This window comes from Bos taurus, chromosome 12, assembly GCF_002263795.3.
Source record: "Bos taurus isolate L1 Dominette 01449 registration number 42190680 breed Hereford chromosome 12, ARS-UCD2.0, whole genome shotgun sequence".
Taxonomy (NCBI): Eukaryota; Metazoa; Chordata; class Mammalia; order Artiodactyla; family Bovidae; genus Bos; species Bos taurus.
Genome location: NC_037339.1, coordinates 47,716,395 through 47,730,901, shown reverse-complemented (window position 1 = coordinate 47,730,901; position 14,507 = coordinate 47,716,395). Strand labels below are relative to the sequence as shown.

Sequence of the window (14,507 nt, the reverse complement as noted above, 5' to 3'; positions counted from 1 at the left end):
CATCATGAGATTTTTGTCTAAATGAGACTAAGAAGGATCATAAGCTTCTGTTTCAGAAAAAAAAAAAAAGTTTTAACAGTAAGTATGTAATCATGGTTGAGTTACTTAACCATGAGTTACTCAGCATCAGTTTCATCTGTAAAAGTAGGGACAACGATACTTATCTCAGGGGACAGCAGCGAACACTAAATTATATAATATAAATGGAAGCATTTAGTCGGTCCCTAAAGTTTCACAAAACAAAGAGAAATGGCACCAGATTTTGTTCTGATCTTCTATAAAGGCAGGGATCATGACATTAAATTGTGTCTTTTTTAATAAGAGTGATTGATTTTTGGCTCTTCTGGGTCATCACTGCCATGGGTGGGTTTTCTCCAGTGGTGGGGAGTGGGGGTTACTCTTCACTGTGGTGCTCAGGCTTCTCTTACTGCACAGTACTGGCTCTAGGGTGCAGAGGCTTTTGTAGTTGCAGCACATGGGCTCATTAGTTGAGGTTCACGGGCTCTAGAGCACAGGCTCAGTAGGGCTTCCCTGGTGGCGCAGTGGAAAAGAATTTGCCAGCTACGCAGGAGACGCAGGTTTGACCCCCAAGTCAGGAAGATCCCCTGGAGGAAGAAATGGCAACCCTTTCCAGCATTTTTGCCTGGGAAATCCCATGAACAAAGGAGCCCAGTGGGCTACAGTCCTGGGGTCACAAAGAGACACCACTGAGTGACTAAACAACAATCCTTTCTTAACATTTTTTTATTAGGTTAATATACTTTCTCTAAAGAAAAGATGAGAATAAAAGTCACCCAATACACTTTCCAAATACATACAATGGTTTTGAATGTATCAATTCTAAAAACTGATAGAATAAGAGAGCACTATTGATTTTATCCTTCCTGGAAATTCTTAAGACCACAACTGAACTATTAATGTGAATGAGGTTTTAAGCTGCCGTTTTGAGCTAAGACCAATACAGAAAAGAAAAACCCTGTGGCCATGCCTCACCTATCCTAGCATCGTCAACCCAGGACTATCCCATCCATTTTCTTTTTTTCATGTAACACATATTTGATAACTATGTAAATGAAGTGGGGATCTCATTTTGTATTACCACCACACACACACAGTCTTACCAGAACTAAGTAACATCACTTATAAAATTAAAGCAAGACATGTCCAATGCAAAAAAGAATATGAAACACTTTAAATGTTCATTTGGTCTCTTTATGAATCACTTATTTAAACTAAGAAAATTTGGCTGATTGAATCAATGACTCATGCTAGATCATTTCCACAGGGTCCTGACAAGGGTGAGGCAAGTTCTCAGCTGCCCGCCCTGCACTGGGCACACCCCTGAGAGGGGGCACCTCCACTATTTTGTGCCCTCGGTGACTGCTTGCCCTCCCCTTAGTCTCAGTCTTGATGTTCACTTTCAATAAATTTGACTTACCAGAGTCATTCTTATTCAACTGTTATCTACTAGGTGTTCTGGACATGTCACCCTCAGAGTCATAAAATGAATAAATCAATCTTGCAGATTCTGTCTCATCAGGCAAATGTTCAAAGGAATGGTCAAGCATATTCCTGGGTTACAGGCTATTTTCTTTCCATAGAAGCCTTCTGTATTTGCATTTGGGTCTGCACACATGTTAAGGGTTTCCCAGGTAATGCAGTGGTAGAGAATCTGCCTGCCAACTTGGGAGATGCAAGAGATGTGGGTTTGAATCCTGGGTTGGGAAGGCTCCCTGGAGTAGGAAATGGCAATCCATTCCAGTATTCTTGCCTGGAAAATCCCATGGACAGAGAAGCCTAGGGAGACACAGTCCATAGTGTTGCAAAGAGTCACACGTGGCTGAGCATGCACGCTGTACACGTGATGCAAGTTGGTGCTAAACTGTTTCTTTCTTTCTTCTTTTTTTTTGGCCAGGAGGCTTGTGGGATCTTAGTTCCCAGACTGCAGATCAAACTCAGACCCCTGGTAATGAAAATGCGGAGTCCTAAATATCAGGGAATTCCTTAAACCATTTCTTAGAAAAGATTACAAGCTTATATCAGATTTGTTTCATTAAACTTGAATTTTTACTTTGCTTTGGGGAAAAAGAAAAGCTACTTTTCTTTGACTGGCATAAAGAAAAGTTATAATGTTGGATTATTTATATACCAAAATGAAGAAATCTCAAATGCATGCCAATTAATTGATAATTATTTAATTAGATATATATCCTTGCAAAATTTATTGATGCCATGCGGTAGCTGTCAACTTAATTCACCTTGCTAGTAGTTAATTTTTATGTTAAGACATATTTTCCTTTAAACCTACTCAAGTCTCAACCCACTATTAAAACTTATAGTTTTTATTTGGACTCATGAATAATGTGATTCCAAGTGTGACATACAAAATATATAAATGAAGGCTTTCATATATTTTTCAGAGTTAAGCATAATTCTCTAAATTCAAATGAGACTTGCCATTCTAAATACGTTATCTATTATGCAGCTTTTTTTGGGGAAAAAAAGCTTTTTGGTATGTATGACTTAATGGATCTCTGTAGCTACTACTTCTTATATATTCAGTTTTAAAAACTTTTGTTATGATACACATACTGAATGAATCTGGCTTCCACAGTGAGGCAACAACTATTTGAAATGGAAATCCTAGGACACAAGTAATAGTAGATGAGGCCTGGAATGCTTGAAGTCGGAAAAAAGAATAAATATCTTCAGAAATTTCTCTACTCTGTAACTTGTTGTCAGGTCTACTTATCTACCTAAAAATCACCTCTAAAATTTAGCCCAGGGACACTTTCTTATCCTTTTCACCTATCACATAAAATACAACTTTAAGAGAACTCACTCCAAAGGCCATTTCTAAGATAAAGACAGTCTCCCAATTCCCTTGACATTATTTCTAGGATATGTATCTTTAAGTTGTTTCTAGGAATATTCCTTGCTTCATCTCTCTCAATAATTTCCTTCCAGTAATTTCTTCCCAAATACCTGATATATCTTTTCCAGATATGGAAATATATTTCCAGACATATATGTCTTCAGGATACTTATAAACCAATGACCTGCTTTGAGCATTTCTTTCTCTGTTAGGACTGCAAAACAGTAAAAACGTGGCTAAGACAAGGCAGTGATAGTACAGTGGAAAAAATTCATGGATTAAAAAACTAAGCTTAATGATACCAACTGTTAGTGAGAATGCAGAGCAACTGGAACTCGCACTTGTTGCTGGTGGGAATGCAAAAGACATAGTCACTTTGGAAAATAGTCTGGCAGTTTCTTACAATGTTAAACATACACTTTCCACATGACCCAGACCTGCTCCTGATATTTACCAAGAGAAAAGGAAAATTTTATTTACATAAAAACATATACACAACAGTGTACAGCAGCTTTATTTTTAAGGGTTCCCAAATGGAAACGACGCAAATGACCCTCAACTGCGAATGGATTAACAAACTGTGGTATATCCATACAATGGAATACTACTCAGCAATAAAAAGGACAAGTTACTAATATTTATAATAACATGAATGAATCTTTTTTATGGCAACTGAACAAAACCCAGATTGAAAAGACCAATAATTTCATTATTATTATTATTATTATTTCCTTTTTTGGCTGTACTACTTGGCTTGTGGGATCTTAATTCCCAGACCAGGAATGGAACCTGTCCCATTGTCAGTGAAAGAGCAGAGTCCTACCCCACTGGACTGTCAAAGAATTCCCTGATAATTTTATTTATTTGACATTCTGTGAAAGGATAATACCTTTTGTTGGAAAAGGCAAAACTACAGGGATAGAAAACAGATCAGTGGTTGCTCAGACTAGAGTTGGGGAAAAGGGTTCAAGAGGGAATTTTCTGTGATGATGAAACTATCTTATATATTGCTTGTGGTGATGGTTACAGAACTGTGCGCATTAGCCAAAAATCACAGAATTGTGTGCATTAGCCAAAAATCACAGAATTGTATGCTAGAAAGGGTAAATTTTATTGTATATTATATCTCAATAAATCTGACTTTAAAAATGAGAAAGAACACTGAAGTTACCCCAGTGACCATCTGGCTCTAGGCAAACCCCCTAAAACTCATTTACTTCTTTTATAAGATGGGGATTGTATTAAGTCTAAAAGATTTTTCATGAGGAAGAAATTAAAGAAAACTTATGGATTTTAAAGTTCAACACAAATATTGTACACTAGGCACCGGCTACAGAATGACAAACAAGACAAGAGGTACACTAAAGAAATTTACTGTCTGTAGGGAGAAAGGTGTAACACACATGATTATTAAATAACATGGAAATTCAATGATGGAGATATGAATAAGGCAGTAAGGGAGCATCAAGAATTAGGAATTCCAGGAATAAGAATTAACTCATAATGAATATGGGAGACTGGGATCCAATAATCTCAACCCAATTTGATTCTCAAAAAGCCTAAAGTGTTAAAAAGCAAGACAAAATGGAAAAGTACCTCACGATGATTTAGAAGTTGTTCCAAATCTAATGCCATCTGATCCTTCATTTGCTGCAAAGCTGACTTTTCTTTATTTAAATTGCTAGGGGGAAAAAATACACCAAGTTTAAAAAACTGTCATACTAGTGCAAATTTAACAAATAAGAAATTGTAGAAGATTAAAGACACATTTGATGATTTGAATTAAAGAAAAATTAAATTTATACTTCATAAAGATATCAGATCAGTGACTTCAATGTTTGATTCAATCATTGGCCTACCTATTTTATAAGAATATTTTTTCAATCTGACAACGTGACTGAGACATTTTCATAGAATACTTTTCTTCCTAGTGGGGGCATACAATTAGTGTTTTTTTTAAAGATGACTGGTTACTCCTGAAATGTAAAAAGATGAAGTGGGACTTATATAAAAGGTAAAAAGAAAGTACATATGGCACCATATTAAAATTTGAGACACTGAAAGTCAAATTATAACGTTTATCCTTAAAACTGAAAGTATATTTTATAATTTGAAAGTGAAAGAAAGTGAAAGTGAAGTCTCTCAGGCATGTCCAACTCTTTGCAACCCCATGGACTGTAGCCTACCAGGTTTCTCAGTCCATGGGATTTTCCAGGCAAGAGTACTGGAATGGGTTGGCATTTCCTTCTCCAGGGGATCTTCCGGACCCAGGGATTGAACCCAGGTTTCCCACATTGTAGGCAGATGCTTTACCCTCTGAGTCACCAGGGAAGCCATATACTAAATTACCAGGTACATAACTGAGATAAATTAATTAGATATTTGGTCTATACTAAACTCAGGAAAACAATTTTTGCCTCCATTTTCTTAGCTTAGTCTTTAATTTCTAAGTCTGCATTGTGGATTTTTCTTTGAAATGACCTATTTTCTGATAGGAAAGGGTGACAAGCCTAATTGTAAGGACATATTATTATTTGAAAAGATAAATATCTGAGGCTTATCTTACACTGTCTGGAGTTTTATTATTCAACATATAAGAATTAATTAGAACCATTAAATATTCTTTGAAAGCCACTGGAGTGAGTCTATTCAGACAGTACTGCAACCAGGATTAAGAAAAGCAACAATGAATTGAAGAAACACAGTTCCTTGAATGTCAAAACAGAATCTGAGACAGTAAAGTTAATGAGAATTGTTTGCTGAATAGGTAGGATGTTTTAAGTTATACTTTAAGAAAATGGAATGCCACTAATTTTTAAAATATTAGGGACAAGTTTTTTTTAAACTCAAGGAATAGCAGTACATGTTCTGGGAGAACTTAATTCCAAGGACTTGAGAATAGAGAACTTCCCCAAGGAAGCATCAGAGTCTGTCCTCTGAGAAGAAAGACTAGATGCAATTCTGACTTCCATTTCCAACTGTGCCACTGATTCAACTGTGCAGTATGCTGCTGCTGCTGCTAAGTCGCTTCAGTCGTGTCCGATTCTGTGTGACCCCATAGACGGCAGCCCACCAGGCTCCCCCGTCCCTGGGATTCTCCAGGCAAGAACACTGGAGTGGGTTGCTGTTTCCTTCTCCAATGCAGGAAAATGAAAAGTGAAAGTGAAGTCGCTCAGTCGTGTCCGACTCTTCGCAACCCCATGGACTGCAGCCTACCAGGCTCCTCCGTCCATGGGGTTTTCCAGGCAAGAGTACTGGAGGGGGGTGCCATTGCCTTCTCTGTGACTGTGTAGTATAATGCACCACAAATACCACCCCAATGAACCTCAGTATTCACATCTATTAAAGTGGAAATGATGCTCATGTATGTCAAAGGGACATGTGAATTATCTAATGAATGATTATATAAAACACTGAACACAAACCTCTACATAAATGCTATACTGTGTTACTGATTTAGATAAGAGTCATAAGAGGAAAATGGTAATTAAATGTCAATAAAGGTAAGCAGCTCAGCAGGAAAACAAACTGACTTTTGTATTTAGGCGCCAGAGATCCTACTGAGCTGAGGAGTTGAAAAAAACTAGATATAAAGGAAATCGAGTGCCGTGTTCTGCTTGAGTCCTCCCCAAAATGGTAAAGGATCGGGTGTTTCTTTAACTTTAAAATTCTATATTTTTCAAAATGAAAATAAATGTCCAATAAATAGGAAGAGGAATTTTCAAAGAACAGATATGTGTTCATATACATACTCATATACATTTACATATGTATATTACAGGTACCCCCCACACACAGAATGTAAACATGGACTCCATGCAGTACACACAGGGGTGTGCATACACAGACACAAAGACAGGCTCTCAAATATCAACAGGCCCATTAAGTACAGTACAGTGTAATAGGAATGGAACGTTGATGTAATCAAAGGATTTGGACCGAATAATTCATTAGAAATGCTTCATATGTAGTGCCTAATTTTTTTAGAATAAAGTAAATATTTCATATTTAAGTAACAAAAATAACCATATAATATGGAATAAAAGGCAAGTGGATAAACGGGCTTACAAAGCAACTCTGTGACACGTTGGCTCCACAGACTTGCAGTTGCTCAGTCGTGTCTGCCTCTTTTGAGACTGCGGTCTGCCAGGTTCCTTTGTCCATGGGATTTTCCAGCCAAGAATGCTAGAGTGGGTTGCCATTTCCTTCTCCAGGGGATCTTCTTGACCCAGGGATTGAACCTGCGTCTCCTGCCTTGGCAGGTGGATTCTTTACCACTGAGTCATCAGGGAAGCCCCTTGGGTGTATATTCTCAGTCTTAGCCTTGTCTTTCTTAAATCACAATGGAGACCACTTTCAACACATGGGTCTCTAAAAGTGAATATGATGATTACTATATTCTGTGTTCTTCCACACACAGTAATTACTCAATGGAAGTTTAACCTCCATAGGACATTTCATAACAGTGGAAACTTACCCTTAAAAATACAAAGCTTCTATGCGTGACTCATAAAGCAACTACAAAACAAATCTCCTTATAAGCACATCTACGGTGAATGGTATATTACACCCATAATTGTTCAATTCACTGTTAATTATTACTCAGAAATTCATGTTTATGGCTCTGTTTCACCTGCTGTATGAAAACATATTCCTGATATACTGTTTCTTAACTTCCTGGATCAATATACTCTGGCTTAGTCTTATAAGCCTAAGTAGTCTTTTCCTCCTAAATGAATAGTTAACAAAAAATGGAAAACTGACAACAGAAAAAGAAAATTTATGCTAATTATTCTCTTTCCATGCTTTCTTCAGTCCTGACCTATAGATCAAACCTATATAACTCAGACTCTCTTGTGGATTGGTGGAAGGTTGTTAAAAGTACTACTTTTAGAACAGATTATTTCTTTAATGACAGTGAATAGTGATATCTCAAGTGTTAGCTATTAACATGTTTATCACAATCTCATTTTAGTGCATATTTACTCTAACCTTTCTAGGCACTGAATAAATTGTATCAATAGCTAAACTGGCGAGTTGTGGGTGATATAGTGATACTGCCTTATTTTGTAGAAAAATGATAAAATTATATTTAGTTCTTTAAAGAAGGTTATATTGTATAAGCTAGAGAAATATTTACAAATTAATCAGTTTATGTAAATATTCTTTACAATTAAAATCCACACCCAGCAAAAACAAACAGGAATTTTCAAGGAACATAATCACTTAGTCATCTCTTTGGATGGGTCATCGAATGTTTAAATTTCGAATTAATGAAGTACAAGAGGAAGGGAGGTAACATTTACTGAGTTTCTCCTGTGTGTCGGAGCTTTTGCTTTTTATATGCTACTTTATTTAATTTTCACAATTACCCTTTGATGTTCACATTAATATCTATATTTTTTACAGATGCATTTACCATGAGGAAAAAAACCAGGCTGATATGTACTTGAAGCCCAGTATAATTCTACTCTATTTGAAATGCCACTGGCTCAGAGTCAGGGTGATGGTAGGCAGAATGTGACCTAACCTGCTGTGTCTGACTTGTTGACTGGGCTGTGTATTGTATGGTATCTTTTCATCCATGACATCAGGGTACAGCTACAGCATCTTGAAAGCCATAATTAAAATGCTGAAAGCACCTTAACTCTTCACATTAGAAGATAGTTGCTTCAATGAAGGGCAAGACTTCATATCCTGTGAAATATTAGTTCAGAGTCTACTAAAATAGTATATACTAAATTTATGAAACACAGACAGCTTTAAAGGTCTCAGATGTTTAGCACATAAAATTTTTTTTGTTTGTTTAATTCCATAATTGGCATAGTTCTTATGATTACTTACTGTTGCTGTTATTAAGGGAGTCCTAATTTTTGTCATGGAGAAAGAAATGGCAATCCACTCCAGTATTCTTGCCTGGGAAATCTCACGGACAGAGGAGCCTGGCGGGCTACAGTCCATAGTGTGGCAAAACAGTGGGACATGACTTAGCAACTAAACAAATTTTTGTGGAGATTCAGCATATTTTGAGAAATGTTATTTCTCATTTTAAAGATAATTTTCAACATAAAAATATGTTAAAAATAAGACAATACTAATAATATCAAACCTTTATTGAGCATTTTTAAGTGTAGGAACAGTGCTATATGTTACAAAGGTTATATCATTTAGTGCGCAGAATAACCATGTGAATTCGGTGCTGTTGGTGCCACTCTCATTTCACGGATGAGAAAATTGGCTATAGTGTCCAGTACTACAGCCATTAGCTAGCCAGAATTGGCAGTGAAAATTAACATTAATTTAATTCAAATACAATTAAAAATTTAGTTCCTCAGTAACACTTAGCATATGCTCAATCGCCACATGTAGCTGGTGGCTACCATATTGGGCACTGCAGAAAGGTAATATTTTATCATGACAGGAAGTTGTACTGGATGAAGTTCAGAGACTAATTGATTTGCTCTAATTCAAAACTAAGGACGGAGCTGGATTTGTCCTTGTCCTCCCTTTTAAAATCTTTTTTTGAAAAGTAACTTTATTATGAAATATTTCAAGAGAGAAAATTTAATAAGGCCCCATGTATCTGTCACACAGTTTCAACAATTATCAACTCACGAAAAGCTCTCCTTTTAACTACTATTCTACATTATTTTTTGTTTTTTTTGCTTCTCTTAATTATATTAATGAAAAATTAGCTATTATTCAGATTAGAACATAGGGAGGCAATATAATATAGAGGTGATGTGGAGAGGGAGGAGGGAGGAGGGTTCAGGATGGGGAACACATGTATACTAATTAAATAATTTTCTATTAAAGAAAAAAAAATATAGAGGTGAAGATTATGGAATTAGAAAGCAGACAGATAAAATTTTGGCCCTATCACAAAACTAATATGTTCTTGGATGACAAATGGCTAATTTTCTCCAGGGGTGAATTTGTTCATCATTATAATTTTCTCCTATAGCTGGCTATATTTTTCTCTATAAAACACATTTTTAGCTATCCTAATTCTTAGTAAAATAAATATTCAAACAAATTTACTTGAAGGTAATTCTGAAAGAGGCAAATTTCCCAAATTTATATATCCCTGCTCCAAGATTACAAAGGTAAAACAAAACTCTATACAAAATTTCAAATATAATAAATTTCTATAATATGTAAAGAAAAAATTCTCTTTGGGGCTCTTTCCTCAATTTCCCTAGGATAACCAAGTGTCCAGTGAATGATAAGACCTAATTTCTATTGCTCCCAATAGCTATTTATAGAATGGTTTAGTTAATTCACTGAATTAATTTCATAATGCTGGTTATGAATATTTTAAATATTTAACTTTAAAATTAATTTAGAAATAAATTGTTATCTATGTTGACATTTAAAACATCAATGTGATTTAAAATTACTTTATTATATTATTGAAAAAATTATGATCAAGAATAAAATTCGGGGCCAATTTTTTGGTGGGGTAGAAAAGAGAGGAAAAGATTATTCTGATTCATCAAAAACAACATTCACACTTTCGAGTTAGTTATCAGAGAGCTCCAGTGGCGCAAACAGTTAGCATGTGGACCTTATATGCAGTTAATTATCAGTAGTTTTATATTTTTGGTTATATATCTCGGGAAACCTAAATTTAATGGCTATCTTCTCCAATAACTATATTTTTAAATAAACTACCTTTTCTAATTACTTAATTTAAGAATTTTCTTTCTCATCTAATTCTTTGCTTATACTTTTATAAATTGGTTAATAATTTAATTACTTATTCTAAATAATTTTAAAATCTAATGATAATTAAGCCAACTAACCAAGCATCCATGAGTTAAAACATCTTTCTTTACATAGCATCATTATTCTACTGTAATTTAAAAAGATTAAAATGATCTCATTAGATGAACAGGTAAAGAATCTGAATAATTATTCAGTGGAGCAAGTCTTTTGATAAGGTGTCATGTAAGAAAACAATTTCAACTAAGGACGTGAAAGGAATTTATTTACATTGAGGTAATTTATGGTTTACTTCATGTAAAAGGTCAGAGGCAGAAAAGCCTAAATTCCTTGGCAAAGTCAACAGGAATCTAAGTAAATGTGTACATTTTATCTGTTTAAAAAGTCGTTCTGACTCCACAAGTGGCCCATCCCACTAAAGAATTCTAGGGAACAAGGACAGCATAGGTTGGCTGTTGTGTGCCCTGGGGTGGGGGGAGTGCTTTGTTAATCAGTGTAGCATTGCTACTTCCAGGCTAAGACTTCTGACTTACCGGGTGGAATGTGAACACCTTAATGGGATATGACTTAGCTTTTCTAAGAGAAATCGAACACATCACATTTAAGACCACCTTTGGTCATGTACATTTTTTCTTCCCAATTTCCAACCTCAACTACAGCAGTATTATGCTCACAATGCCTTTATTATCCAAATAAATAATAATAATATTTTATTACTCAAATACAAGATTTGTAGATGGTTACCTGACATCTTTTTCTAGTTCGGTAATACACTTCTTCAGGGAATCAATCTTAGAATCTCTCTGACGCACTGATTCAATGAGATACCTGTAAGGTTGTTGAGTCTGGTTTAACAGAGAATTGGCCCTGTCAAGCTAAAGAAAAAAAAAAGGTTTCATTAAAATCTAGACAATTTCATAAGAAACTGAAACTGTTCAAAATGCTCTAGCACAGACACCAGCTCTCCTTTACATGAATTACTCTGAAAAGCTCTTCCTGTGTAAATCTGAAGGTTTTAAAAATTACTAACCAACATAACTATTCTTTAAAATAAAAATAAAGACCATGTAAATAGGAAAGAAAAATTTTAAATAAAATACTAAGTATTACCAATTTGGGGGATGAGTCACCTAAATTTTCTTACTGTTTGTTGGTCTGAGACAACATGCAATATAAAATTCATCTTTTAATGAATATCCATTAGCTAAAATGAAAATCATTTATTTGAACTTTATTTCTACTCAGAATAACACAGTGAAAGTGTTAGTTGCTAGTCGTGTCCAACTCTTTGCGACTCCATTAACTGTAGCCTGCCAGGTTCCTCTGTCAATGGAATTCTCCAGGAAAGAATACAGGAGTGGGGTTGTCATTCTCTTCTATAGGGGATCTTCCCAACCTAGGGATCGAACCTGGGTCTCCTGCATTTCAGGCAGGTTCTTTACCATCTGAGCCACCCAGAAGCCCCAAAATAACATAATCACTTATAATTCTGTGATTTTTCATGCTTTCATATTCCTTGTCATCTTTACTTACGTACCTAAATCACTATGTATAATTTATGCACCTAAATAACTATATTATGGCAGAAAGTGAAGAACTAAAGAGCCTCTTGATGAAGGTGAAAGAGGAGAGTGAAAAAGTTGGCTTAAAGCTCAACATTCAGAAAACTAAGATCATGGCATTCGGTCCCATCACTTCATGGCAAATAGATGGGGAAACAGTAGAAACAGTGGCTGACTTTATTTTTCTGGGCTCCAAAATCACTGCAGATGGTGACTGCAGCCATGAAATTAAAAGATGCTTACTCCTTGGAAGGAAAGTTATGAACAACCTAGACAGCATATTCAAAAGCAGAAACATTACTTTGCCAACAAAGGTCCATCTAGTCAAGGCTATGGTTTTTCCAGTGGTCATGTATGGATGTGAGCGTTGGAGTATAACGAAAGCTGAGTACAGAAGAATTGATGTTTTTGAACTATGGTATTGGAGAAGACTCGAGAGTCCCTTGGACTGCAAGGAGATCCAACCATTCCATCCTAAAGGAGATCAGTCCTGGGTGTTCATTGGAAGGACTGATGTTGAAGCTAAAACTCCAATAATTTGGCCTCCTGATGCGAAGAGCTGACTCATTTGAAAAGACCGTGATGCTGGGAAAGATTGAGGGCAGGAAGAGAAGGGGACGACAGAGGATGAGATGGCTGGATGGCATCACGGACTCAATGGACATGGGTTTGGGTGGACTCCAGGAGTTGGTTATGGAAAGGGAGGCCTGGCGTGCTGCGGTTCATGGGGTCACAAAGAGTCGGAGATGACTGAGCGACTGAACTGAACTGAAATAACTATATATATTTTAAATAATCATGTTTAAAATATAAACATAAAATTTATGATTTTGTGCATTTTACAGTGTACAATTCAATGGCATTAAGTACATTCACAACAGGTAAGCATCACTAGTATCTATTTCTAGAATATTTTCATCAACCCAAACAGAAACTCTGTACAGATTAAGTAAAAACACTCCCCTTAATTCCCTAGTTCCCAGAAACCCTTTTCTTTCTATATGAATTTGCCCATTCTAGATACCTCATATAAGTGGAATCATATGATATTTGTCATGTTGCCTCTGTTTAATTCATTTAATTCTAATGTATTCAAGGTTTATCTATGTTGCACCGTATTCCTTTTCATGGCTAAATAATATTCCACTGTATGTTTATAGCATATTTTGTTTATTCATTCATCTGCCAGTGGATACTTGCATTGTTTCCACTTTTTGGCTATTGTGACTAATGTTGTGGTGTACAAATACCTGTTTGAGTCCCTGTTTTCAATTCCTTTGGTTATCTACCTAGGAGTGGAGTGGAATTGCTAGGTCATATGGTAATTCTGTATTTAACTTTTTGAGGAACTGCCAACTGTTTTTCAAAGTGACTGCATCATTTACATTCCTACTAGCAATGCACTTGGTTCCAATTTCTCCACATCCTCTCCAATACAGTTATTTTATGTACGTATTGGCCATTTGAATATCCTCTTTGGAGAAATGTCTATTCACATCTTTTGCCCATATTTTAGTTAGGCTTTTTTTTTTTTTTGCTGTTGAGTCATATGAGTTCTTTATATATTCTGGATATTAAATCCTTAATTAGCTATGTGAATTGCAAATATTTTCTCCTATTCTGTAGGCTGTCTTTTCACCATCTTGATACTGACCTTTGATCACAAAAGGTTTTAATTTTGATGACGTACAACCATACCTATTTTTGTTGTTGTTGTTGCACATAATTTTGGTGTCATTTTAAAGAAACCACTGCCAATCCCAAGGTCATAGATTTTCTCCTACATTTTCTTCTATGAGTTTTATACGTTTATTTTTGAAATTTAACATATTTGATTCATTTTGAGTTAATTTTTATATGCAGTGTAAGACATGGGTCCATTTCAATCTTTTACATGTAGATATCCAATTTTACCAGTATTGTTTGTTGAAAGGACTGTATTTTCTCCATTGAGTGGTCCTGGCATCCTTACTAAAAAATCATGTATGTGAGATTTACTTCTGGGCTCTCAATTCTATTCCATCAATCTTATATGTCTGTCCTTATGCCAGCGTAACACTCTTTTGATTACTGTAACTTCACAATAAGTTTTAAAATCTAAAGTATGAGTCTTTCTACCTTTGTTTTCCATTTTCAAGACTGTTTTGGCTATTCGAGGTCACTTGAAATTCCACATGAATTTTTAAATGGGCTTTTCTGTTTCTGCAAAACATACCTTTGGGATTTTGATAGGGACTGCTCTGAATCTGTCAGTCATTTTGAGTAGTACTGTTATCTTAACAATATTAAGTCTTCTACATACAGATAGCTAACAGGTAGATGAAAAGATGCTCAACATCACCAAT

At 35.5% G+C, this 14,507-nt stretch overlaps 1 protein-coding gene across 3 annotated transcripts in view; it reads right to left on the bottom strand.

Moving 5' to 3' along the window:
• PIBF1 (progesterone immunomodulatory binding factor 1) overlaps positions 1-14,507 on the bottom strand; it is a 233,690-nt gene that overhangs the window by 35,697 nt on the left and 183,486 nt on the right. For all 3 annotated transcript variants that reach the window (XM_002691887.6, XM_059892258.1, XM_059892259.1), the window contains exons 15-16: positions 11,345-11,475; positions 4,472-4,556 (exon numbers count right to left, since the gene is read on the bottom strand). In XM_002691887.6, coding sequence (XP_002691933.2) covers positions 4,472-4,556; positions 11,345-11,475 — 216 coding nt within the window. The remainder of the gene's footprint in view (positions 1-4,471; positions 4,557-11,344; positions 11,476-14,507) is intronic.